At 63.3% G+C, this 25,825-nt stretch overlaps 3 protein-coding genes across 3 annotated transcripts; 1 reads left to right on the top strand and 2 right to left on the bottom strand.

The window, feature by feature from the left end:
* Positions 1-424: 424 nt before the first annotated feature.
* TEPSIN (TEPSIN adaptor related protein complex 4 accessory protein) lies at positions 425-6,606 on the bottom strand. Its single transcript, XM_004709237.2, has 13 exons — positions 6,131-6,606; positions 4,631-4,703; positions 4,299-4,390; positions 4,112-4,205; positions 3,891-3,958; positions 3,602-3,680; positions 3,435-3,509; positions 3,041-3,244; positions 2,645-2,819; positions 2,316-2,429; positions 2,115-2,193; positions 1,832-1,966; positions 425-1,732 (listed from the first exon to the last, which is right to left on the bottom strand). Exons 1-13 carry the CDS (start codon positions 6,464-6,466, stop codon positions 1,208-1,210), a joined length of 2,049 nt encoding a protein of 682 aa, XP_004709294.2. The 5' UTR covers positions 6,467-6,606; the 3' UTR covers positions 425-1,207.
* On the top strand, positions 6,469-7,299 carry NDUFAF8 (NADH:ubiquinone oxidoreductase complex assembly factor 8). The gene is made up of 3 exons (XM_045299535.1): positions 6,469-6,571; positions 6,667-6,774; positions 7,041-7,299. Exons 1-3 carry the CDS (start codon positions 6,488-6,490, stop codon positions 7,065-7,067), a joined length of 219 nt encoding a protein of 72 aa, XP_045155470.1. The 5' UTR covers positions 6,469-6,487; the 3' UTR covers positions 7,068-7,299.
* A 1,008-nt stretch (positions 7,300-8,307) lies between these two features.
* Positions 8,308-22,039, bottom strand: SLC38A10 (solute carrier family 38 member 10). The gene is made up of 15 exons (XM_004709235.3): positions 21,925-22,039; positions 20,159-20,204; positions 19,785-19,878; positions 18,837-18,980; positions 18,626-18,750; positions 18,237-18,339; positions 17,513-17,695; positions 16,198-16,309; positions 15,350-15,456; positions 14,841-14,997; positions 13,340-13,507; positions 12,739-13,161; positions 12,286-12,405; positions 9,747-9,923; positions 8,308-9,647 (listed from the first exon to the last, which is right to left on the bottom strand). Exons 1-15 carry the CDS (start codon positions 21,995-21,997, stop codon positions 8,704-8,706), a joined length of 2,976 nt encoding a protein of 991 aa, XP_004709292.3. The 5' UTR covers positions 21,998-22,039; the 3' UTR covers positions 8,308-8,703.
* Positions 22,040-25,825: the final 3,786 nt, after the last annotated feature.

Consider the following 25,825-nt stretch of genomic DNA (forward strand, 5'->3'; position numbering starts at 1 on the left):
CCAGGTGTGGCAGAAGGTCGCTGAGTCAGAACCCACCGGTGGTGGTCGATGAAGAAGGGGACCGCCCTTCCGCCGAAGCAGCCGTGGAAGAGCAGCAGCTGTGGCTGGGCACCACCGGATGGCTGTGGGCCCCGCGGGCTCCACAGGGTGACCGTGTAGGAACACACCGAGGCCCTGCTGCAAGGCACGGGGCACTGTCGGGGAGAGGGGTGCGGCTTCCCATCCTCTGAGCTCTGCCACAAGCAGTTGCTCTGGGTCTAAGGGCTCATCAAGAAGAGGGTGAGAGACACACATCAGCGCCCAGAGGAGTGGAGCTTCCCGCTGGCCGCCACAGGGAAGGCATCGGATGCCATGGACTGAGCGGCCCTGTGGGCCCCCGACAGCAATACACCTTTCCAGAAAAAGGAACGGGGGGAATGTTCTCTCTCTGTGTAAACAAGTGTTTATTTAGAAACTGTGAACCCAAAGGCTCCGAGGTGCTTCAGGGCTGGGCAGGGGGGTCCTCTGAGACCAGTCTCCGTGGGCATGCCAACAGGGACTGAGGTCTGGCACGGCCCCAGACCAAGCTGGATCAGGGGGACCGCTGTGCTCTGGGGGAGAGGGCTCTAGCTCGGTCCCCTCAGAGGAGAGGCAGTTACCTCTTCCAGAGCCACAGTGGACACAGTCCCTGTGGCGAGGCCTAGCAGGCAGCCAGCCAGCGGGAAACCGAGGGCCTTGTCTCCCATGAACCATGAACCAAGTTGCTCGGGTGGAGGGATGGGGCCCCCCACATGTTGACATTGAGCAACTCAACTCTGGGGTTAATTAGGGTGGGTCCCACAGGACTCAAGGAGGTGACCCCAGGGCAGTTTGGCGATACCCACTCTGACCCCACCCTGATCTGTATGAGCCGTGAACTCTGGACCCTCTGCTGGCCCCCATCCCCGGGAGACCTAGGAGCTGCCCTCAGCGGGCTCAAGAAGCCATGAGCGCCAGGGGGGATGTCAGGACGTGCAGAGATCTGGGACGGCAGACCACCCATCCTCCCCGCCTGCTGGCTCCAGTGGCCTGTGGGACGGAGGGCACGTCCAGGGGGCATCGGCAGGGTCTTCATGGGGACATCCGGTCCTGCTCAGCTCAGTGCTGGCCAGATGCAGGAGGGTGAGGGTGGAGGCCCAGCAGGAGAGCCAAGGACAGGGACCCCTGGAGGGGTGTGGCTTGCGTGGGGTCATGAGTTCAGGAACGAAAAGGCTGACACCTCCCAGGCAGGAGTGGCTGAGGCTGCTGCCCTGGGTGACAACGTCCGGGGGGCCTCGGGCACCGAGTGGGGGAGGAGGGGCTCCTTGGCCGGAACCCGGCCCCTCACCGGGTGGGAACAGGCCACCAGCTCCATGCCAGCAAACAAGGAGCCGCTGCCACCAGCCGCTGGGGTCTGTGGGCAGCCTCTGGGGGCTGGGTCAGCCTCCAGGCCTCTGACCAGCGTGTCAGACCCGGCACCCAGCACCGGGAAGTCTGCTGCACCTGTGTCTGCCTCCTGGGGGGCCAGGGTGGGTGCAGGGGTGGGCTGCTGCCCCACTGCGGGAGCAGTGCTTTCAGGCTGCAGGGCTGGCTGGCCGCCTGGAGGAGGCACAGCGTCCGACAGCAGGTCAGGAGGCCTGGGTGGAGGACCCTGGGGCACAGCAGGACGGGGCTCAGCCGGGAGCTTCCAGGGTAGGGGCCGTTGCTGGCAGGATGCTTCCAGATGCCTGAGGATCTGGGGGGAGGTGGGAACCACAGGAGGTTGGTCACCTGATAAACCTTGGCTCCAGTCCTGTGACACCCCCAGGGGCCAGTCACCTCCCCAGCTGTTCACCTTGGTGGCCTTGCTGGCCACGGGCCCGGGGTTGTGCACTGCGAGTTCCTGCAGCCTGGGCCGGGCCAGCAGAAGCACCCGCTCCTGGGACAGCAGGTCGGAGCTGCAGAGGGCCGACAGGGCACACAGGGTTCTCTGGGGGGGGAGGGAGAGGGGGGCTGAGCCTGGGGCCCCACTCCTGCAGGTGCCCCGAATTCAGCTCTGAGAGACTCGGGAAGGGCTTGTTCACAGCCAGGGACTGCACGCGAGTTCACGTGCACACACACCGCCCACTCGGCCTTACCATCTGCTCGTACTCGGGGGTCCCGTCCAGGTGGCGGGTCAGCAGCTCCAGCACGGCCTCACAGTTGAGCCGCCCACACCTGCACAGAGGGACAGCTAGGCCAGGGGCCAACTGACTGGGTGACGGCAGCCTCACCTGAGCTCTGGCGTGAGCCGGTGGGGTGAACCTGGGGCATCCCCCCAACCAGGGCCGGGTACTCACTCCTTGAGGAAGCGCTGGACCTCCTCCCGGCTCAGGAAGGCCCGAGGCCCCCGCACCAGCGCCCTCACCAGGCTCACCTCCTGTTGGCAATCGCTCAGGGACAGGGCTTCCACCCTGTCGGCAGATGGACAGATAACGGAGGGTGGGTCAGGGGAGAGGTCAGGGAGTACTGGGCCCTGCTAAACTGATCACATACACCCCTCCTCCTCACACTGGTGTGAGGTCCTGGGGGCATACCAGGGGGGCGGATCCTGGACCAGAGAGGGGAGAAGAGGGAAGGGGGGCACAGAGGCAGCCCTGGGCCCACACCTGCAGCACCCAGACCTCACCTGTCAAGCTGCTCCCCCAGCTCCCGGATGGTCCCCGAGTGGCTCTCACTGACACAGCCACTGCCGGAGTCGGACACTCTGCTCCGGCCGCCGTTCTGGGAAGATCCCTGGGAGCTGGGACTGCTGTCACACTCCTCCCAGCCGCCCCCGGGCTGCCCCGGCTGGTGTCTCACAGCTGGGGGTGGGAGGGGAGGCAGATAAGAGCCAGGCTCACGCCCCGCGGGAGCCTGCGTCCAGCCTGGGGTTCTGAGACAAGGAGGTCTGGGCAGCAGCTGAGGAAGCCGCCTTGTGGCTGTGACGGCCCCTGCAGGCAGAGAATGCCCCCTGCCCCTGCCCCTGCCCCCAACCAGCTTGCAGCCCAGGCTATGAGGTGAGATTCCCACCCCACCAAGGTACCTCGAATGCCCAGGCCAGCTTCGGGGGCTAGCCTCCCCGGAGGGGGTTGGCTGTGGCTGGCGGGTGGCGTCACAGCGGGCTGGTAGGTGCTGACCCCCGGCTCCGGCCTCAGGGGGCCCGGCCACTCTCGGCCGGGCAGCACAGCGTTTGCCACCACCTCAGCAGCCTTCTGGATGGTGGACAGGAGGGCCTCGCCCACAGAGCCTGCCCAGGGAGGGGAGAGGATGGCACCACCAGCCCTGCCCCTGCTCCTGCCCCCTGCAGAGGACCGGGCACCTTGCTGAGGGCGGAGGGCTCCTGACCCCTCCCCACTCCTTCTGGCCCTATGGAAGGTCAAGCCCAGGTGGACTGAGGGCCAGCCTGGGTCTGCCCCGGAAGTTAAGGTAGCACTCACCCCCTTGGCCCCTCTCCTGGCTGAAGCCAAAGCCCTGCAGGGCGCCACTGTGGGGCTGCGGCTGGGAGCCCATGCCTGGGGAGGGGACCCGGGGTCAGTGCTGGTGTCCCTCAGCACGCATGCCCATGGCGGGCAGGGCGAGCATGCTCTAAGGTCTCGTCATGTACCAGCAAGAGGCAGCGGCCTAGGGGTCCGGGGCGCAGGCAGCGTAGGCACAGAGTCTGAGAACAGGGCGCTCCCTAAGTCCTAAAGAAGGACAAGAGCCGCTCAGCGCCTGCACGTCAGCACTGCAGCCCCCAACTGTCCACGAGGGCCACTCGGCCTGCCCCCCAGACAGTCCCACCTCCTGAGCCACCCAGGATGGAGAAACGGGAGCTCTGGGTCAGGGACAAGGGCTGGGTGGGGGTCCCCGATGGGGCGGGAGGGAAGAACTCTTGTGCTGGGCAGGGGACTCACCTGGGCGGCCAGCCGCACCTTCTGGTACAAGCTGCTCCCGTGGAGGGGGTCGGGCGGCCCAGCAAAGACTGCGGACAGAGGACCAGTGCTGACCACTGACTGGCAGTGCACAGTGCTCTGGGCACCCTGCCCCACCCTGAGGACGTGAGCTGCTTCACCTGACTCCACCCCCACCCTGGACTGCTGAGCTCAGGGGGCGGCTGATGGTGTCTCGACCACACCTGTGGCTTCCTGGATGAAGGCGGAGTTGCGCCTGAGGATGAGCAGGAAGGAGGAGGAGCCGTGGTTGCAGAGGTAGAGCAGGATCTTCAGCACCTGGGGGGCGGGACAGCGACGTGAGCGGGGCTTCCGGCCGAGCCGGCCCCCTCCCCTTCCCACGGCAGCCACCTGGCGCCTCTCCCACCGCACCTTGAGCTTCACACGGCCAGAGCTACTCTGCAGGCGTCGCAAAAGGTACTCCAGGAGGCACTGGCTGCTCCCCACGGACTCGTGGGAGATGTCTGCGCGCTCGGGTTAGGGGTGGACAAGCAGACGTGTGTTGGGGGAGTGGGGAACAGCGCTCCTGGCCTGGCGCCTGAGAGCTTGTGTCAGTGTAAAGTCACCTGGGGCTCCCCGAGGCCTGATGACAGGGTACAGGAATCCAAGGAGCCCACCGGGGTGGCAGGAGAGCCCCCATAAACTCCGTCTGCCAGGGCCCTGCAGCCCATCACCCCCGACCCGGGTCACCCGAGGAAGGATACTGGCAATCTCTTCAAACAAGTAACCGGGACAGGGGACGTCGTCATCTGCGGTGCCTTTTAGAAGGACGGGAAGCTGGAGGGACAAGAACTCGTGGTGAGGACGCCAGTGGAGCGGAGCGGGCAGAGGAGACTGGGGCACGCCTGGCCGGGCACGCCTATCCTGGAGGCGCTGGGAGCCCCAGGGGCGCCAGCGGCCTTACTGTTGACCTGCCCACAGGGAGGGGAGGCGAAGGGAGTGGTCTTGGTCCCACAGCTGGACAAAGCCTGTGGGCGGGTCCACGCGGTGATGGGAGCGAGGACCACGGCTGCCCACGGGCCAGCAGAGCCGCCTGCCTGCAGAGCTCAGCCCGAGGAAGTGACGTGACAGAACAGCCGAGGGAGGCAATCGCTCCTCTTCTGCAAGGACTGCGCACAGAGCGGGGAGAGATGAGGACAGGCGGGCGAGCTTACATCCGCACGCCTGCCTCACCTTTCTGCTCCAGCTTCAAGGACACACACACACACACACACACACACCCCGCCCCCCGTGCCAGGGCAGAGCTGCGCAACACAGAGCTCGCGGGCGCTGAGACCGCCGGAGAGCCGGCCGCCAGGCCTTTCTGCCGCGGCCGATTAGCACCCACCCACTCACTACCCTCGAGTCGGTTCCCACGCAGAGCGACCTGTAGAATGCACTACAACTGCTCCGTAGGGTTTGAGATTATAAATCTTTACAGCCTCCCATTCTCCCGAGGCGCACCTAGTGGGTTTGTGGTGCCAACCTTGCAGTTAGCAGTGCATTGCGGCAGGACTGCTTCTATGAATGCTGTATGCACTCACTGCCGGGATGAAGCCAGGGACGTCCACTTCTTCCTGGCACGCATGGGGGTCACCTGAGCCAAACTCTGGAGAGATTGGGGGTGCTCAGAGCTGTGAGTGATGGACCCTGTGGGCACTGCGTATGTCCACACAGGCACTGTCCTGTCCACACCTGACAATGTGTACACAAGCTGCTAAGTGGATCAGGCAGGCCAGGGGTCCGTGTCCAAAGTCTCACATGCCCACCAGACCTGGTGGGAGTCTGGGGGTCCCCACGGTAGGGGTTCGTTGCCCACACGCTTGAATCTCCCTGGAGTTTCTTTCATTTGGGAAAGAAAGCCGCAGTCCGCCTCCTACAGAGCTCGCGGTCCTGACTAAGGTCCTTCGGGAGGAAGGCACTCAAGCCCAGGAGAACCGAGGCCGCGGCGAGTGACCTGCCTACCCTGGAGAGAGGGTCCCCTCCTTCGGGAGAGACACAGGCCTAGGGCAGAGACGGAACATCGACGGCAGGAAGACCAGAGGACAGACCGGGGGACCGGGAAGCTGGACACCGGGGCGGAGGGAAGGCTGCGGGACCCGGCGGCCCTCGGGATAGCGGGCACTCCGGGAGGACGGCAGCGGCTCCCGCCGGTGGTGGCCCTGGCTATGTCCGAGGTTGAAATCGGCGGCGAAGACAAGCCGGGGCCATAGAAGCTCACTCACCCGGTGCAGAAAGCTCAGGCGGTCCCGCAGCGGCGGCAGCGCAGCCATGATACCAGTCACCTTTGGATTGAATCGCTTCCGCCAGGCCGATGTCTGTCCAATCACCACGCGGAGCTGGCTACGCTGGCCAATCGCGCGGCAGAAGGGGCGGAAACCGAGCGTTGCTTCGGTAAACAATTTGAGTGTCAGCCAATCAAAAGTCCCAGAACAGAAACAGACACGCAGATGAAGGTCGAAACCTGCCAATGAGAACGCGCAGGGAAGGTCAGGGCGGAAGCGAGTGCTCCCGAGGCCGCCGGCGCCGGAAGAGGACGGACCCAAGATGGCGGCGCCCATGGGACACGGGACGGAGCGCTCATGTCGGCTCAGGGCACGGTGTGGGGTCGTGTGCGAGCCCGCCTCCGCACCTTCCCCGAGCGCCTGGCGGCCTGCGGGGCCGAGGTGGGCGCCACCGGACGTGGTGGGGAGCGGAGGGCGGCGAGGGGGCCGGGAGGGTCGCGCGCGGCGAGTCCGGTACTGAGCGCGTCCCCCCGCAGGCCGCGGCGTACGGCAGGTGCGTGCAGGCCTCCACGGCCGCGGGCGGCAGCCTGACGAAGGACCTCTGCGCCCAGGAGTTCGCGGCCCTGCGGAGCTGCTTCGCCGCGGTAAGTGGGCGCCGGGCGACCCGCGGGTTTCGCCCCGCCTCGCAGGGCAGCTCTCCCTGTTGGAGCGTGTGCCAGACACGCGCTAGCCGGCCTGCGTGGTGGGCTTCACAAGGGAAGGAAGATGCCGACCCCAGAACACGGTGGAGCTCGCGGTGTTGGTCGCGCGGGTGGGAACGCATGGACCCTGCCACGGGCCAGCTCCTCGCGGCGTTGTGGGGGCCATCTCGCCCGAAAACCACCCGTTCTGAGAAGGCACCCTCTTTCAGGCTAAGAAGACCACGAAGGGCTGCTAGCAGCGACCCGCCCTGCCTCCAGCCGCTAGACTCCGTCGGTTTGGGCCTACCTGCCCCCACCGCAGAACCAGGCCATGTCCCGCTGAGGGCGGGCGCCACGTGGTGGCCATCGACACGGGGTCAGAAATTGGAGCAAGTGGACCCAGGTTCCCAGATGTGTGTCCAGGCAGCCTTCCCAGCGCTTTGTGCACAGGCCCTGAGATAGAATAAAATGTACTTGAGCCGGCCATCAGCACAGCTTATACCATCAGCTCTCCTTTGGTACTGGGGGCAGGGTGGGATGGGGGAACGGGTCACTGAGTTGGAGCTGACAGGCTTGTAAGGGCAGCGCATCCCCACGGTGGGGGCTGCCTCCAGGGTTAACTGTTTAGGTCTGTCAGCCCCCCTGTTCATCACTGAGACCTCTCCTGTATCCAGCTCCTCACCCTAGCTTTTCAGGGGCTAGAAATGGGATCAGAGGGCAGTAACTGTACCCCCCAGGGGAGAGGAACCCAGTGAATGGCTTTGAGAGCGTGCCCCTCCCAGGGAGCTGCAGTGACTCTGCCTTCTAGACCCAGCAGGCCCCCCATCAGCTTTCCCATGTCATGGGGGACCAGTCCCACTGCCCCAACTGTGGAGACCCTGGCGCTCCTGAGCCCCAAACCCCGTCCATCCCCATGTGCTGCCGGCCCTGCCTCCGAGACCACCACCACCAAGGGCCGGCATCACTGATTACATTTGAGAAAAGCAAGCTGGAAACAAACTCCACTGCAGCCCGGGGGTGTGACTGCCCCTGGGCAAGGTCACCTGGACTGCTTAGAACTAAAACTAAGCGCAGGACACAATGGTGGGCACCGGTGGGCCCAGCATCACCGACACCCTGGACTTGAGTGACTGCAGCTGAGAAGGGGGGTCAAGCTGAGAGGGGGGGTGTGCTGGAGGAACTCTGAGGCCCAGGCAGGCTCCTAAGGCACATGTCCAACTAGTCCTCCGAGCGAGGGACACCTTTACCTGTAACCAGCTCTGCGTACCCAGGCCAGCCAGCCCACAGAGTCTCCACAATGGTGTGGGGCACACATGCAGACAGATGCACGCTGAGGCCTCAATGTACCCATCTCCCAGATGGGGGTAAGTATACCTGTTCCCTTAAGCAGCACCTCCGTGCACCCAGCGTGACTGCTCAGGTTGGAGCTCACTGCAGGTGGCACCCCTGCCAGGCAGCCCTGGGCCGGGTCTCTATAGTCAATTCTCCTGCCACCAGTTTTCACCTGTCCAGCAACCAGCGTGTGTTTATTCATCAAAAATAATGGGGTGGTTTCCTTTGGGAATGCAGTGGAGGGGGACCTCGTCCCCAGAGGTGGGTGACCCGTGGTGTGGTGTTCCTAGGGGCAGTGGCAGGCAGTGTTGACTGGATGGCAGCGAAACTCAGGACAGGAGATAAAAAGGGGGACCTCTCAGTCCCCAGCTACCTTAGGTCAGCAGCACAGAGGCCTACTAAAGACAAGTGAGGTGAGGGTGGGTGGCTAGTGCACTCCCACCATGAGGGACTGCCCTGACACCTCAGTGGGGCTCAGGACCCTGGAACAGTGTCCAGCCTGCCCTGCCCCTCCCTCCCCAGGAGAGCCAGGAATGACCAGGTCCTGCCCTCGGGGGCTGCTCATGCCTCTTCCTCTAGCACCTGCTTCACCTGACGGCTGAGCACCACCTGGGCTGCCCCCTGCGCCCCCAGGTGCAGCTGGGTTTCCAGGACGCTGCGCAGGTCGTTCGCCTCAAGCCCCAGCAGAGAGTGGGCACTGAGGACACCACCGCCCTGGTCCAGGTCCAAGTCGAGGCCTCGGCGCCGGCGCCGCAAGTCAGAGCCTGCCTGCACCTTTAGGTCTCGATTGGGCTTAGCAATGTCCACTTTCGGCGCCTGTGCAGCGTCAGCCTGCACCTTCAGGTCGTGGTTGGGCTTGGCGTTGTCCACCTTCGGAGCATCTGCCTGCACCTTCAGGTCGCTGTTGGGCTTGGAGTCGTCCACCTTCGGGGCGTCTGGGGCAGCTGCCTGGGGACCGGGCTCAGGCGCGGGGTTTGCTCCCAGGGCCTCCTTCCTGGCATCCCGGTGGTGGGCCTGGTCCACTGACTGGCCACGAGCGCCATCGGCGGCCCCCAGGTGCTCGGGTGCTATGGGGGCCTGCGGAACCACGCCTCCCATGGGCTGGTGGGCTGGCTTGGCGGCAGGCCCTGGGGCTCGACTTGCCTCTCCTGCCCCTGGCCCCTCTGCCTCATTCCTCAGGTTTGCTGCTTCCTGCCCGAACTTCTTCCCTTCTTGGGAGCCTCCTCCAAGGGCTCCCCGGCCTGGCGCGGGGGGCGCAGGCGACCCAGCTTGGCCCTTTTCGGCAACCGGCTCCTGTTCCCGTGGAGCTGCCCGTGGCTCTGTGTCCACGCCGCCCTCAGGAGGGCCGGCCGTGCCTCTGACTGCATCCGCATGGGACTGCACAGCTTCTGGGCGGGCTGCTGCGCCTGCGCTGTCTCCTGGCGCAAGTTCCCTGGACTGAGCCAGCAGGTCCTGGCCTAGCTCCCCGGCGGGTACCACGGCCCCTTGTTCGGCCTGCGCGTCCACTGCAAAGGAAAGCCACAGGCCTATGAGCTCAGCCCGGGGTCAAGGCGCGCCCCCCACTCCCGCCTGCCCACTGAGGCCCCGCCCCTGCGCCCGCCCACCCGGGCGAGGCCGCTCCTCCTCTCCGTCCTGCCGCTGCTGGTGGATCTCCTTGTGCTGCTCCTCGATGACGGCCAGCAGCTTCTCCTGCTGCTCGAGCAGCCGCTTCTGCTGCGCCTGCTGCTCCTGGATCACCTGCAGCAGCACCGCGTGGTCCAGCAGCTCGGCCCGGCCGGCATCTGCGGGCGGAAGGGAAGGTCAGGTGCACCTTCGGGGGCCCTCCGTCCAACCTGCCCGGAGAAACTGCAAGGGCAGGGGTGGAAAGCTGCGCACACAGCCAGCCCGATGGTCCTGTGGCCAGTGTGCAAGGGAAGACCAGGTCTAAGAAGTTTGCAGAGCACTGGGGCCTCCAAGAACGCTCCCCCCGCGGGCCTGCGCCAGTTGGGCCAGCCTAGGCACCAGACAGTCTCCATTCTGGAGGGACTCTGGGAGGACAGGGCCCACCCTGCCCCTGCCATCTAAAGCACCCATACGTTTGCAAGGGATTAGTTTGGGGGGAAGCAGTTAGGGCTGGCAGCTGCTATAGTTCAAATCAGAGTAACCACAGCGGCAGCACCCAGCCTTGTTGGACCCCGGCCAGGTGGCCAGTGCAGGGACACCTGGAGGCTGGGTGAGCAGAGCCACTCCCAGGGTCAGCTGCCTGCACTCTGGCCTAAGTGCTGCAGCCATAACCAGGGGAGGAGACCCCCACACTGCTGCTCCCACAACGGGTTTCTGCAGGAGCAGACCCCCTGCAGGCTGGCCAGAATGGTATGCAGCAAGGAAGGGAAACATGAGCCCAGAGCCCAAGGGCCAGATGTTCTAGAAGGGCCCTCACACATGCACGCAAGCACACAGGTACAGTGGGTGCTCGTGGCCACTCAGGTGGGGCCTGTAGCCACCAGGGAGGACAGTCACACCCCAAGCAGCTGGCCAAGAATGGCCAGGGTTCAGTTCACTGAGGGGGACTTGGGTGTGGCTCTATGCTGTGCCCCACCCGGCATAGGGTCCCTTCACCCCACCTCACCCTGAGGCTCCCAATTCCCACCCCCGGCCAAGTCCCTACCTGCCACTACCTTTTTAATCTCGGCTGTGTGGTCCCGTGGAAAGAAGAGAGGAGAGAGGCAGATTAAGAAACAGGAAAAGGCTCTTTGCAGAGAGAACAAGTGAAAGAATCGGACAGCTTTAGACCAGAGAGCACAAGGACAGCCCCACCAAGTGCTCCCCATGTGCGTTCAAGCCACCTGCACCCCCACCCGAGAGAGCCGTGTCTGCTGACCAGCCCAACAGACCCAAACGTGTACAACAGCCACATGGGGACAGTGGGGGCTGCCGCCCAGCTACACACCACCACTCTTTCAGAAGGGGCAGTGTGAGCTGCACAGCAGCCTTGGTGCTCTCCAGAGTCAGAAACAACGGTGTCCGGCTCAAAGCCGGTGGCCACCCTGTGGTCCTGCATACGCACTGGCGCACACAGGCACTCGATGCTGACTCAGAGACCCCAGAGGGCAGGGTAGAACTGCAGTTCCAAGACTGTAACTACAGGAGTAGAGCCCTGTCTTCGCCCAAGGTGGCCCTGCGTAGCTGTGCCAGGGTTCCCACCCATCTGAGTCTCAGGCAGTTGGGCTGGCCCTATTCTGCTGCGTGGGCCTGACGGACATCGTATGACCCGGGTCAAAGCCCTGGTTTGGGGGCCCCTTCTGGGCAGCAGAGTCAGTGGCTTCTCTGGCTCTGCTGAGCAGTGTGTGGGGAGGAGGCCGCCGCCTGGGGGCTGTTTCCATAGAAGGATAGAGCTGGGGCCTCACACAGACCTGGCGGCGGCGAGAGGCCAAGCCCACCTTGAGCCTGCTGCTCCTGGGTGGGCAGCCTGCTGCCTGGACCCACGACCCCAGAAGGGGCGTGCTACAGTTTAGAAGCACACACGGGAGGCCCCACCCTGACAAGACCGAGTGCAGCCAAGGGATCCAAGAGGAAGAACTGCCCAGAACACTGGGACCAATGATAGCCTTGGCGGCGACCAGGTGGGGCCTGACCTTCATTACTAAGAAAGGAGGGGGCAGGGGACCAGGGGCCGCACCTGTCTGAACAGAGGCCACAGAGGCCGTGGCAAACACTGACTGTCATGAAAGCCAACAAGGCATGAGCCCAGACAGGTGTGAGGCTGTGGGGGGGGTGGCGGGCGGGCTGCTTCTAGGAGGGAGCAGGTGGGCGGGGTGCTGCAGGGCTGCCAGATTGGAGATGGGTCACCAGGCAGGCAGGTCCCTAAATTAAGCTGCCCTGACACCTGGCTGCTGGAAATAGCAGGAGAGTTAACAGCTTAACACGTCTGCTCTAGAAGCAGACAAGAGTGCCCATGACAGTCTGCCAGCCGACAGGGAGAAAGAAGAGAACATGAGGGCAGTGCCAGCCGACCCCAGAGAGCAGCAGCCAGGAGGAGGGGGTAGTGGTGCACAGAACCTGCTGGGGTGAGAGGGACCACAGACCGTCCCAGGGTGACCTGGGGGTGATAGGGGGCCCTCAGGCCATCCCTGGGGCAGGTGACCAGGGAGCCACCAGCCTTACCCTCCAGCTTGCTGCCGCCGTTGTCCTCAGGCTGCCCCTCTGCCTGCCTCTGTGCCCGCAGCTCCGCCGACAGTGCCGCGGGGGGTTCCAGGTGCTGCGCCAAAAGGCCTGCCTTCCCACCTGTGGGCACGAGTGAGAACTGGACTCTTCTCCACAGGGGGCATCAAGGGACCATGATCTTCCAGAACGCTCCCCGCAGCATGGCTTCTGCTCACCCGGTGTTCCCTGGGGAGCCATCCTGTGGCCTGTGGCTCCATGTCAGCGCCAAGTATCCCAGCCTGCCCCTGAGGGCCCTCAGGAGTGTCACCCACGGCCCCGAGGCACCAGCAGGGTCCAAGAGTATAGGAGCCTCAAGATGCCACATTCATGCCACTGCTGAGCTCAAAGGAGATGTCTAGATAGAGAAGTAGCCCCTCCTCCCCCCAGCCCAGAAGCCCCCGCGCCCACACATACCTGGGTTGTTCTGCTCAGCAGCTGGCTTCCCAGGCTCCTCTGCGGCAGGGTCAGGAGGAGGGACATGGCCGGCTTCCCTCCTGCCTGCTGGCACCTTCTGCTCCTGGGAGATTTCTGCCTGGAGCCCCGGGAGGCTGTCACTGTCACCAGGCCCCAGGTCCTCGTTGGCAGGCTGGCCGATGGCTTCTGGAACCCGCTGCTGAATCTCCTCAGGATTAGCCATGTCCTGCAGGGCCTCTCTTGGGTCGGACTTCTCCCTCCCCGAGTCCGGCTCCTTGCCTGCCGCAGCCTCCCCACCTGCATGCTTGGGCTCAAGTTTGGTCTCTGCTGGCCCTTCCTGGTCTTGGCCCTGGTCCACTACCACCTTGTCATGTGGGACGGGGGGCTCATGGCGGTGGGCCTCCCCTAGGGGCACTGCAACCCCTGAAAGGACACAAGGGCTTCTCAGATCCTCACCCCTGGGGCACTGCTCAGGAGGTAGCGGGGGAGGGGGGCTGGCCCCACCCCCAGGAGGAGGGACACTGTAGCTGTGATAGCAGGCGGGGTTGGGGCAGGGAGAACCAGGGCCAGCAGCACACTGATGTTCGCTGGGCACACCCACCCTGGCCCGGTCGGTCCAGCTGGGCGGCCTGCGGCTTCTCCTGGGCCCCTCCTCTCAGCGGGGCCTCCACTGGGCCCTTGATCTGAGCCTGCTCGGCCTCGTCCTTCTGGCCTGGCACCTTGGGCTTATTGCGGGAGTCCTCGGCTACCTCCACTCCTGGGTTCTGGGCTGGAAGCAAGTGGGGGCCTCAGCACAGGAGACCCCACCGCCGCAGCCCAGGACAAGCTGTCCTGGCTGCCCAGCTATCTCCTGCTTGTCCACCAGCAGCTGTGCTGGGCCACCACTGTCCACTCCCGCTCGCTCACAACAAAACAAAAACGTCTCCGGACCCAAGGGATGCCTCACCCTGCGCAGCCCTGTCATCCCCACCCTTCCCACCAGGTGGCAGCACCAGCCGCGGAGCAGGGCCAGGGCCCAACCTCGTGCGGGAGGCAAGTGTGAGACACCTGGACAGGCGGGCAAGGAGGGTCCTGCTGACAACGGCAGGGAATGCTCGGCACTAGGCATCTTCAGAGGGGGGCCGGTGAGAATTAGCCTCAGAGGAAGGTAAGCAAAAACCCAACCAGGCAGGCCTTCCCTCCCTGGAGTGCCCCCCACATAGCAGACTGTTGGGGGTGGGGGGTGCCCCAGGACTACAGAATCAATCATTCTACAGGGGGAAACAGCAGAAGCTGGAGCGCCTGGTCCCGCAGGCTCTGGGTGCCACTGCAGGGCACTGGGCTAGAGCGGTGGTATCCAGACCAAACCCAAGCCTGTGACACTTTGGGTCAGGGCTTGGCTAGCTGCGCCACAGCTCAGCCGGTGACAACAGTCTGGCCGCTCACAGGAGGGCCCTGTCCAGTGGGAAATGGGAAGAAGCAAAGCCAGGAAAGGACAGGGCCAACCCACAGGGGCTGCCGCCTCAGGGCATTCACTACAGTCCCCACCAGGTGCGGGCCAGCAGTCTCTGCCCCCAAGGTGGTTCGCAGGTTCACAACAGCGCTGCCAGCGTCCAACCCAAGGGTGGTGAGCCTGCTGAGGCTCCTGGCCAAGAGAACCCCTCCACAATGCTCCCCCTCAGGACCTGTCCACACCCTGGGCAGAGCACAGCTCCAGCCAGAGCAGGAAGGCCGTCCCCTCCTAACCACCAAGGCCAGGGTCTGCCAGGCAGGAGGAGAGGGCATGTCAGGTCTGAGATGGGGCTACAGGGGCCCCTATAGGATCCTCACCCGCCTCGGGCTTTTCTAGAACATGCTGCCCGCAAGCTGGTGGAAGCCAACTCCCAGCTGTGCCCCTTGCTCAGGCCCATGTCCACTCACCCTGAGGCACCCCTGTCCACCTTCACCCAGCACTGTCCCAGCTAGGCAGTCTGCAGACCTTCCTCAGCCCAGCACTGTGCACATGCACTTCCAGGGCTGCCCCTGCTCTGCAACCCAGCCACTGCCCTGGACACCAACATGAACCCAACCCATCGAGCACCCCGTGTGCCTGCAACTCTGTCCCCCACCAGCCGAGCACATACCTGATAGCCGGGCTGCCTCCACCTTCTTTCCACTATCGGGCTCCCCAAGCCGGCCGCCAGGCACCTCTTCTGAGAAGTCCCTGGGGGCCTCCTCGTGCACAGTCAGGGTGGCGTACGTGCTGATGACCAGGACGCCCAGGCCAACCCAGAGCACCACCTGGAGTGGAACATGGGGGGGGCGGGGGGGGGCGTTACAGAAGGCCCCAGGACACATAACATGCCCCAGGGTCACCCGGGACAGACCCAAGGGTTTCCCACCAAGGCCAGCAAGGGAAGACCTGGTGTCCCGGGCAGTGGGAACCCCAGGGGTCGAGTGGCCTGTGTGGCCAATGGTGTTGCCAGGCTCAACCATGGCACCCTCAGTGCTACTGCCACAAGCCAGCGCCAGGTGGCCCCACCTGCACTCAGCATCATCTACCCCCCCACCCCACCCCCCCGCCACCATCATCCCACCCACCCCATGACTGACATGGCCACAGCTGAGCATGACCCTCACTGCCACCCCTCACCTGGGCGGAGAGAGCCTTCTTATGCACCTTCCTGTAGATGAGGGCGGGGCACACGAAGCAGATGAGGCTCCCCATGGTGGCTCCTGTGATGCCGAGCACTGTCTCCACTGCATGGGGCAGACAGGGGTGCTGAGAGGGATGTACCCCAGCATCGGGCAGAGGACCGGGTGACCCAGAACTGGAGCCACCCCAGAAACCCTGCCCGCTGTGACAAATAAGAGGTGCCGTCTTTGCAGGGCAGATGCCCTCGCACCAGGCCTCATTACAGGCCTGGATGGGTCCCCTGCCAGCCTTTTGTAAGCAGCCAGCATGGCACCCAGGTCTGCCCGTGTGGAAGGGTGAGTTGGGGGGGCCTGAGGGTAAATAGCTGGGCACTGAGTAGCAGATGAAAGGATGGTGGGCTGAGCCCGCCAGCTCTCGGCGGAGGAGCATGCTAGGGACCCTTCCCGGCAGCTCTGTGGGTCCCATGGGGTCATGGTGAATTGGGGTGAGGCCACGGCACCAACAGTGAGGGAAGAGGCGCACCGTGCCTCCATGTCCACTCTGCCTGTCCCCTCTCGGGGACCGGTGTGGCAGGCCACAGGAGGGAAGGACATTGGCACCCCTGGGTGGCACCCATCCTGCCTCCTCCCCAAGACCGGCTACCAGGCAGAGCTGGCCCTTGTGCACCCAGCCCCTTGGGGACACATGCACCCATCGATGCCTCACAGGCAAGGGCAGCTTCTGTCACCAGTCCCACAATTAGGCCTCAGCTCTGGTCTGGCCCCGATGCTCTGGGGAGCGAGGCCCTCGGGTCTTTGGGAGCCGAAGGGGCCCCCACAGGCAGTGAGGTCGGGAGGCTGACCTACCATTGGGGATCAGGATCCCCCCGAGCATGGTCCCAAACACCACCACGAGGGTGAGCACCTTGAAGCGGACGGGGGGCATGTACCCTCCAGCGGCGAAGGTGCCGTCCTTCTGCTACGGAACAGGACAGATGGACAGGCGTGAGGGCAGATGCCCTGGCCCGCCCACATGGGGCAGACAGATAGATAGATGGATGTAAAGACAGATGGCCTGACCCACCCACACAGGACAGACGGTAGATGTCCTGGCCTGCCCACATGGGGCAGACAGAGGCGTGAGGACACCGCAGCCTTGACCTAGCCCCACAGTAACGCCTCCCAGGGTCTGCAGAGCACATCAGCGAGTGAGTCCCAGGGAACCTGGAGTAAAGTGCCCATCCCCACCTCCACCCTCGCCGCCGAGTGAGCACCGTGACTGTCTAGCCTCAATTGGCCCAGAACCCACTGCTCCTTCTGAATGGCAGCAGGGAGCCTTCCGCTTTCTCTGGGGCAGCACAGTGACTGAGCCCACGCAAGCCACGAGGGCTGAACACCCACCCAAGTGTCCTTCCCGGGGGACGGCCTCACGGTCTGCCCAGGAAGGAGTCATGGCCAGCTGGGGTGCAGGCAAAAACCTGAACTCAGTTGTGCTACTGCTGTCCCCAGTAGGGGTGTACCCGGCTGCCACCCTGGGCAAAGGGTTGAGGGGAGGCCATGATGGCACCCCAGGAAGCAAGGGCTCCATCACCTCCCCTGTGAGGGCCTGGGGCCAGCACTGCATATGGCATGGCAGAGTCTGGGAGGCCACACACCGAGCCGCAGGGTGGCCTGTGGCCCATCTGGAGCGGAGCTACGACAGGCATCTCTGCTGGGCACTCAGCCACAATGGGCGAGAGGGCCGATGTGCCCCTGGCCAAGGCTTGACACACGCTCATAAGTCACCAAGATGCACACACGCAGGGCTCAAGGGCCACAGCGCGGCCTGGCGGTCCTGGCTGCGCGGGGCCTGATCAGTGGGGTGCTGGGCCGGACTGCGGTTTCTCCCAGCGTGTCTCTTTTTCCTTAAATTCAGTAGCCCAGCGCCCAGAGGCTGTAACCACAAGGTCTTTGGGAGAAAGTTGAGGATTTCGCCTTCCGCAAAGAGGAAGAGTCTCAGGAACCCAGAGGGCAGTACTACCATGCCCTGTAGTGGGCATCCACTGGATGGCACTGAGGTTCAGGTTTTGTTTTCTTTGTACCAGGAAAATGTCCACAAGCCCCGTGGGCGGAGCCATGGTTCCTATGGGTGGGGCCCCTCCAGGGCGGGGAGGGGAGCTGGGCTGTGTGGGCGGGGCCTCACCTGCTGTTCAAAGAGCAGGGTGCTGAGGGCCTGCCGGCAGGGCAGGATCATCATGGGGAAGCCCACAGCCACCGACATCAGAAAGCCGAGACGCAGGGCCTCTGTCACCAGGTTGGACGAGAAGTGCAGGAGGACATTACCGGCGATGGCCTCTGTGAAGCTGACGTAGCCGAAGAACCCCACCTGGCGGAGAGGAGCCGGCCCGTGGTGACAGCCAGCCTCTGTGAGGGTCCAGGGCAGGGCCCACAGAGCTGGCCCTGGTCTCAGAGCCAGTGTCCACCCCACCCATCACCCCACCCAGGGGCTCTGGATTCAGGGTCGCTCTGTCAGCAAAGAGGGGAAGAAGTGGACAGCTGCCCATGGCGCCCAGCCTCAAAGGCCAAGCCAGGTAGCCATGGGCACGGCGCAGCCTCGGGTACTGAGGGCTACCCATGGTCTCCTCGGACCACAGTGACAGCCTGCGGACGGCCGTAGAGACCACAGTGAAGGCAGCAGCTCACACAGGAGCACATGCTCCGCTCAGGAAGTCGGATCTGGCAGCTGGGAGAGACTGCCCACAAGGGCGCAGCCTGTCAGTCAGCTGCGCTTTCTGGTTTCTCCCAGGGTGACTGCGCCTTGTTTTTAGTGGAAGCCACTGTCCTCAACAAGAGGCCGTGGGGCAGGACCCTGGACAGGGTGCCTCTCGGGCACTGCCAGGAGGGACGGGAAAGGACCCGGCTTCTACCGTGATGTAGAAGGTGGTGACCACGTTGAGAGAGGACGCGAAGATGGAGCTCATGGTCTTCACGGAAGGCTCGTCCAGGCTGTCATAGGTGGGCAGCACCTGGCTGCAGGGGCACAGGGCGGCACTCAGGGGGGCCAGGAAAGACATGCCCCACACTTCCACTCCCCCCTCCACCCCCCGCAGGAGCTCCGGCACCCGCAGCCCCTGCCCGTCACGCTCCCAGCAGACGTGGGAATGCACCCTGTCAGCGACAAGACGGGGCAGTGTTTCCCCCACAGGACCCTCTGTTCTGGGACTGCACTGCGCCCCGTCCACGGCCCCTCACACCTCGACCCTGCCACAAGATCCCGCCTGGCAGCCCCCTAGAAGGGCCCTCGGGCGGCGCTTACGACTGGCAGGCGAAGGACATGCCGAAGATGGGGATGCAGCGGAAGATGCCCTCCCAGCGCACGTAGCTGACGCGCTGCAGCCACTGGCCGCTGAAGAGGCCGTGCCTGAGCGAAGCCAGCACAATCTGCAGAGAGCGGGCGGGCGTCAGCCGGTGGGGCCTCGGGAGACCGCCCCCCCCCCCCAGCCCTGCCAGCCCGGAGCCCCACGCACCACGCACATGAAGACGGTGTAGAAGAGGAGGGCCATGGCGCTGAAGGACTGGATGGAGCCCATGAGGTTCCGCTGCAAGCTGAGCGGCAGCACGATGCACAGGGACACGAGCACCAGCAGGACCACCCGGAAGAGGCCGGTCACCTGGGACAGCAAACCAGCAGGTCAAGGGCTGCCAGCACCAGGACAAGTGCCCACGGCCCTGCACTGGCAGGTGAGAGGACAGTCCTCTAGAGCCAGTTACAACCAAGAACACAAGCCACTAAGGTGCAGCTCTGGATCAACAGCTTCCAGAAGCTTCTCTTTCCCTGTGCTGTGTTGTCTCAGCCTCTGGCCCCTGCAGGGCCCAGTGAAGCCAGAGACTGAGGTCATCTGGACCAAGGACACTGTCCCTGGGACACAGGGACACTCATGCAGGAGCAGGTCTCTGTGCCACACCACGCTGTCACTGGGGCAGCTGTTGGTCCCTGAGGGGGGATGAGGCTCCTTCTGCGCAGAGCGCCAGGCATGGGGGAGGTGGGGCCTGGGGAGACGCTGGACACTGGGCATGGGGAGGGAGGACAGGTGAGGCTCGGCAAAGCCTCCAGGCATCCCCAGCCTAAACTCAACAGGACCTGGTTGACCAGGAAGACGGACCACATCCAGCCTACAGGTCCTCTCTGGCAGGAAACTCTGGATATTCCTGCGGCCACATCTGCCCCAGGATGCAGCTGCCGGAGCAGGGGGTGCACAGAGCACCCCACACTCTCAATCCCCTGGGTGGTGGGCCTGTTTGGGAGCAGGGCTGCAACCAGGCAACTTCTCCACTCCTCTCAGGTTCTGCTTCCTGGGGTGCTATTCTACCCCTCCAGATGCCTGGGCCCAAACCCAACACTGGATCCAGCATCTCTGGGGACCCGCCCAGCTCAGCCGCTGCTCCAGCCACCACACACCTCAGCTCAGCCTCACCTGAAGCCCAAACAGCCGAGCAAGAAAGCTGGAGCCCAGGTCCCCAATGACGACGTAGAAGGCGATGCAGGTCCCCAGCATGAGCCCGATCATGCTGCGGGAAGGAGGCCACGCTTCACCATGGGGGCAGGAGGTGCCCCTGTCCTGCCACCATGAGGCCCGCTTGGGCGAGGGCGGCACTCGCCCAGGAGGCAGCGCTGCTCTGCACGGGTTTCACCCTGATGCTAATTATTCTCGGGGCAGAATGAGTCCCATGCCCAGCTCTGGAGAGAGTGGCGTTTGGGACACAGAATCTAAGGATCCTCAGGCTGCCTCTGTGGGCCCGGAGCCTGCCCTGACCAGAGTCAGCAGGCAGGCAGGAGCAGCGGGGTTACCTGGTCTCCACCACCGCCTTCCCGAATTTCCCGTAGGCGTGGAAGGCTGGAGAGAGACAGAGGTGAGTCAGTGCTCGGCACCAGGGCGAAGGGTGCAACAGCAACGCACACTGTGGCCAGAGCTGTGAGGGCCACGGGAGAAAGGCCAAGGGCCTGTGAGGTCACTGGTGGGGAGGGGGAGGTTCCTCTTGGTTCCCAAGCGAGGGAGAGAGACAAGGCCAGTCCTCCATACCCTCTAAGCCACTCTTCGGAGGATACACTGTCCCCTGCATTCCCACCATACCAGCCAGAAAGTGGCCACAGCCTCGCCTTCCCACGGCTGCTGGTGGTGGACAAGGAGCACGTGGCCTGTCCACACTGATGCAACGAAGGGGACCCAGCTGCCACCAAGGGAGCCCCAAACCCACCACCAGCCCCAGGAAAGCAGGCACATCTACAACAGAGGCCTGGTTCATGTGTGCTCTCGGGGGAGGGGCTCGGTGTGGATGGGGGCCTGGAGAAACGTGGGGGACAGATGGTGGTGGCAGCGTCCCTGCATGGAGTCTCGTGCAGTGTGGCCTCCCCAGCATCTCCGCCCCCAGGCCCCCCTGAAGGGACGTCACCCTTGGCTGTGACGTGCAGAGGATGGAGCAGGGTGTCAGCGGGCACTGTCCGAGGGGCTAAGTCCAGGGCTCAGGCTCATGATTCCAGGGCCGGGCCACGGCCTCGGGCTTGCTGCTTGTGGCCCAGCCCCCAACCCACATAGTCCTGACCTGGACTTCTGGTGGGCAAGACACCAGATCCTGGCCCAGCAGGGCTGTGCTATGACAGGGCGTATGGCAGGATGGGGCACTTCCTGCCTGCACTTCCTCCCTGCTCACGGGGTCAGACCCCCAGAAGCCTCAGGAAGCAGGAAGCTCCATGCATCCTTGCAGCTGGAAATCCTCAGGAGACGACCCGCCGGGAGCAGGAGGATGCTGCCCGCGCAGGGAGTGTAACCCCAAGACCGCCTCCTTCAAGCTCACTCGGCCTCCTGCACAACCGTGGATGCCCAGAGGCGGAGCCAGACACATGGGGGCCAAGGTCCACGTGAAGACCAGTAAGGTGCGCTTGAGGGCCCTGTCACCAGGGGACCCTGCAGAGACCCTACAAGGGAGGTCACCCTATGGGCCCCCTTCTGGGGTCTCGGGGGCCCACTTCACCCCGGTTGAGCCTGCGCCTCAGAGTGGGCCACGTGTGACTGGGCGATCTTCCTCAGGAAAGTCCAGCACTAGCACAGACTCAGCCAGCACGATTCCTGCAAGGAAACGGGCACCCCAGCTCCAAGGGGCCCCCTCCGCTCTGACCCCCTGCCCCAGCCCCAAGCACATAAACAAAGGCTGCCATCGGGGATGTGAAGCCGGCAGCGGAGCTGGAGGGGGACCAGGGGCGGCAACGCTGGCCCAGAGCATGTGCACACTGTCCCTGCCTGCAGCCGAGAGGGCTGCGGTGAGAGCCAGGCTTGGCCCTGGCTCACACAGATGGGTGGGGGAGGGCCCTCGGAAGGCTTCGAGGAGGAAGATTGTGGGTGCCTTGGTTTGGGCAGAGCACAGGGGACTTGGGGGGGGTGCAGGGGGACAAATAGGGGCTCCTGTTAGCCTGTCACTTCAGCTGTGAAGTGTGGGGTTGTGCTCCATTTTAAGAATGAAGCTACGTGTCAAAATGACAATGCGGGGTTGGGGAGATGGCTGTCCAAAGAACCTTGCCAAAGGCAGCGGGAGCGAAGGGGCCGTGGACACGGCACTCACCCAGGCCGGCGTAGGTCCTGCGCTTGCTCAGGCTGGCAGCCTTCACCAGGAACATGCAGGACTGGTGCGTCATCCAGGAGCAGAAGAGCAGCAGCAGCGCCCCCAGGAGGATGCCGCACTGCGGGAGAGAGCAGCCATCACGTGATGGAGCCAGGCCCTCGGGCCACATGGCAGCTGGTTGGTGACGCCTCGCGGGAGCGGCCATCGCCCTTCCATGCCATTCCCCACCAATGGTGGAGCCCCTCAGGCTTCCACCGCAGCGTCTACCAGCACAACAGCTTCCAGACCCTTACACCCCACACCCCAACTAAACGCTTCTGAAAGCCCTTCCCCCACCCCCTGCCACATAAACAGAAGGCCCCATGGTGCTTCATGCTCCCCCTGGGTGCCAGCACCCAGCACTGAGGTCACACATGTAGCTCCGCCCCCTCCGAGTCATGGGCGTGCTTCAAGCAACTCAGTCCCCATTCCTGGCAGATGCCCCACCGTGTGCCACTTTTTAGCCACTGGGGTCAACAGCTACAAGTACAAAGGAGTGTGTTCTGGAGGAGATTAAGGATGACATCTGCACCTGTCTTACAGAGTGAAACAGACAGGCCCATCCATGTGACTACACACCTGGCTTCAGACCCAAATGAAAAGTACATCCCCACAGCCACGGGCGACCTGCAGACCTCCCACACACCCTGTGGCAGGTGAATGGGGAACACTGCTGTGGCGAGGCACCGCACGTGCACAGAACAAAACGCCGCCCGGTCCTGGGTCGCCCTCACACTCGCTCTGGGGTCTGATCCCGTGGGTGCAGCCTGTGGAGGAGCTTCTCTTTCTCGCTCCCCTCCGTCTCCAGGGACTGGTCTCTCAGACAGCATGTCCAAGGGATGTGCGACAAAGTCCGGCCATCCTCGATTCTAAGGCGCATTCTGGCTGTACTTCTTCCAAGCCAGCCTTGTTGTTTCTCCGGGAGTCCAGGGCGCCTTCACTCGTCCTCGCCAGCCCCACACGTCAATGCTTCCGTGCTCCTGCCGCCTTCATGACCCGCTGTCAGGCAGCGGGAATATGAAAACCCAAACTCCCTGCCTGTAGCTGACTCATAGCGCCCCCCACCCCACCCCCACCCCGTGAGGTTCGAGACTGTGGCTGTTTACAGGAGTAGGAAGCCCAGGCTTTCTCCCTTGATGCTGTTCGTGGTTTCGAACTGCAGACCATGCGGATCGCAGCCCAACCTGTAACCACCACACCCCCGCGGCTCCTAGAGGGAAGAAAACTCAGCAACAAGCAAGAGATGGACTACGGGTATCAGATGCTTGATGCCGGCTCGGAGAAGCCAGACTCGGAGTGCCGTGTGGTGCTGTGGACAAGGCAAACCAGGAGCTGGGGGGCAGAAAGGGCCGGCTGTAGAGCTGGCACTGCCAGGGAGCTCGTCTGTCTCCAGTGCGGTGGTGATGCTATGGCTCAGGGTGGGGGATACGGGAAGACTGGCAGGGCTGCATGTCAACAAGGGTGAGTTGCGTTGCATGGGGACTGCCGCTGGCTGCCGTCAGGCTAGTTTCCAGCTTGTGCCCACCTGCACACGTGGCAGCAGGCCGCTACGACCCCGGCTCTCGGGCCTGATATCTAGGCTGAGTTGCTCCCCTTCCGGAGGAAGGCAAAGTGATGGGAATCAAGAGACCCGTGGAAGCAATGAGTCCAGTGGACTGGGGCCACGCAGCCACCAGTGCCCACAACTCCGAGACCAGAAGTAGATGGTGCCCGGCCACCTTTACCAGCTGCTCTGAGTCACAAACTCGGGGTGCTGTGTGAACAGCGACTGGTACGGCTCCTGAGACTAAGGGCCCTTGGTCACCCTTCACGTCTGCGACTGAACGCGGTCCCGGGACTCATTTTCAGTCAAATAATAGATCCATGAGGAATAAGAACACTAGCGAGGCATGCACACCTGAGAGTAACCACTTGATTACGGTCAAAAAGGCAGCATTCACCCAAGGGCAAAGTTTAGAGAGCTAGGAGAGGAGGGATGGAAACAGGAAACACAGGGAGAAAGTGGCGATAAGCCAGGCTGCCTTACGGGATGTAATCAGTGAGATGAAATGAAAAGTGTCTGCACTGTTCAGTGTAAACTAGTGATTTGCTCTGCTAACCTTCCTCGAATTCATGATAAAGATCCCTTAAGAAGGCATGGCTGCCAGACTCTGAAAATACACCTCCCAAACTGTCTGCTGGCCTCCCGCAGGGCTCCCGATCAAGGGCAGCAGGCGAGAAGGTGAGCTCACAGAGAAGACTCAAGGAGGTAGGCAGATGCCTCTCCCTGTGCCACCACCGTCTGGCCTCTTGGGAGGCCGGGCCATAGGGCATCTGTGCGTGGTTCCCGCGTGCACACTGTCCCAGTGATGCTGGCCCTCCTTGCTGTCACTTCCTCTAGCAGCGCCACAGTGCCCACCATGTGGCAGATGTTCCCCGTCCGTGGACAGGCAAATCACCTGAGCCCTCAATAGGTGTCTCAACCAGGGCCCTGTCTGAACCTGGCTTTGGTGGCACTCTCAAACAGCCATCCAGGACAGTGGTGACCTGCCAACACTACATATCCCAGGGGGCAGTCTGCTCTAACTCGAGAGCCAGAGTGCATGCTGGGACAGGCAGACATTCCAGGAACACTGGAGGGCGGGCGTGCTGCGCTGGAATCCAACCCGACATAGATGTCGCCCCAGGGCCCTAGAAGCTGCCAGCTCAGCCTTCTGCCACCTGCTGCTGGCAAAGCCCCAGTCCTCACACTCACGGCTTGCCAGCCACGCCAGGCGTCCAACTCACACAGGAGCTCAGAACCGTGCCTCACCCAAGGCAGCTGGAGGGTGCGATGTACGGCGCGGAAAACTCCCAGGCTGAAAAAACACTTTTGCCCCCACCCCCAAATATTAAAACCTCAATGTTTGTTAGCTGTGGCCTCCCCTAAAGCCACGGATCAATGTGTGGACACCATCAAAGGGGAATTTAACTCGCCTTGTAAACGTGCACAAACACATAATAAATTATTATTGCGAAAAACAGTTGTGACGTTAAACTGCTCTGGGTGCCCATTTCCAGTTCCCCAAAAACATCCCGTGTCTTCACTCTCCCATCTCGTTGTCTCATCGAGTAAGACGGGGGTCAGACAGTCTGTGGCCTTTGCTGCCACCAGCCTTGTCCAAAGCCCCCTCTTCTCTCCCAACTGCAGCAAGCGCTCACGGCAGTTGCTCCCTCAGAAAGCAGGGGGAACAGAGGCTCTGTCCATCACAAGAGGCTCAGGAGATTTCCCTCACTAGCACAGAGTCCGGCACAACGATGGGAGGCGAGCTCTGAGCCAAGGACCGGACGTCTGTGTGCTTGTGGACAACTGAGCCAGAAGCCAGGTGAACACGGATTTCAGACACGCTCCTTTTTTCTCCGTGAGGTGCCACTGATGGCCAGAGGCCAACGCTCTGGGCTGCTGGTGTTTTCCCCCCTGGGGGAGACTTGGCTCACCCCGAAAGGCAGACAGTGCTTGAACTCTGACAGCCGGGGTCCTCTGAAATCATCTCATCGTACACCCTGGAAGACTGGCATCATGTGCTCGCCTGTGTTTCCGGGCAGGGGCCGACTTTGAAAGCTGATAGGCGCCCTGGTGGCATAGTGGTTACCAGGTGGGCTTCGACAGGCACCGTCTCCCGCTGCAAGCCACCGGTCACTCCGAGCGAGAAAGAGGAGGTTTCTATCCTGGTCTATAGGCATTGACTGGATGGTCGTGAGTCTGAGTGTTTTGAGGGGCAGTTGGGAATCCTCTGGCGTCCACTTGTGGACATTCATTTTGCTCCCTGACGCCTGGTCCTGGGTATAAAGTTTCTCACTGCACGGAGCTTTGGGCGTTCTGCGGGCGCGTGCACAGCCGGGG

This window comes from Echinops telfairi, unplaced genomic scaffold (assembly GCF_000313985.2).
Source record: "Echinops telfairi isolate 266 unplaced genomic scaffold, ASM31398v2 ScPeMD7_7458;HRSCAF=8496, whole genome shotgun sequence".
In the NCBI taxonomy this organism is placed as follows: Eukaryota; Metazoa; Chordata; class Mammalia; order Afrosoricida; family Tenrecidae; genus Echinops; species Echinops telfairi.

Bases quoted from the DNA above. Each gene is read 5' to 3' on its own strand.
- NDUFAF8 (XM_045299535.1), top strand. From the start codon at position 6,488: ATGTCGGCTCAGGGCACGGTGTGGGGTCGTGTGCGAGCCCGCCTCCGC. The intron at 6,572-6,666 runs GTGGGCGCCACC...GTCCCCCCGCAG, and splicing joins TGGCGGCCTGCGGGGCCGAG to GCCGCGGCGTACGGCAGGTG. The intron at 6,775-7,040 runs GTAAGTGGGCGC...ACCCTCTTTCAG, and splicing joins TGCGGAGCTGCTTCGCCGCG to GCTAAGAAGACCACGAAGGG.
- SLC38A10 (XM_004709235.3), bottom strand. From the start codon at position 21,997: ATGACGCACCAGTCCTGCATGTTCCTGGTGAAGGCTGCCAGCCTGAGC. The intron at 13,162-13,339 runs GTGGGTGTGCCC...GTGTCCTTTCAG, and splicing joins GCTGGACCGACCGGGCCAGG to GGGTTGCAGTGCCCCTAGGG. The intron at 9,924-12,285 runs GTAAGGCTGGTG...TTCCGCCCGCAG, and splicing joins CGGCGGCAGCAAGCTGGAGG to ATGCCGGCCGGGCCGAGCTG.
- TEPSIN (XM_004709237.2), bottom strand. From the start codon at position 6,466: ATGGGCGCCGCCATCTTGGGTCCGTCCTCTTCCGGCGCCGGCGGCCTC. The intron at 4,704-6,130 runs GTGAGTGAGCTT...TTGTCCCTCCAG, and splicing joins GCCTGAGCTTTCTGCACCGG to CTTCCCGTCCTTCTAAAAGG. The intron at 1,733-1,831 runs GTGAACAGCTGG...ACCTCCCCCCAG, and splicing joins TGGCCAGCAAGGCCACCAAG to ATCCTCAGGCATCTGGAAGC.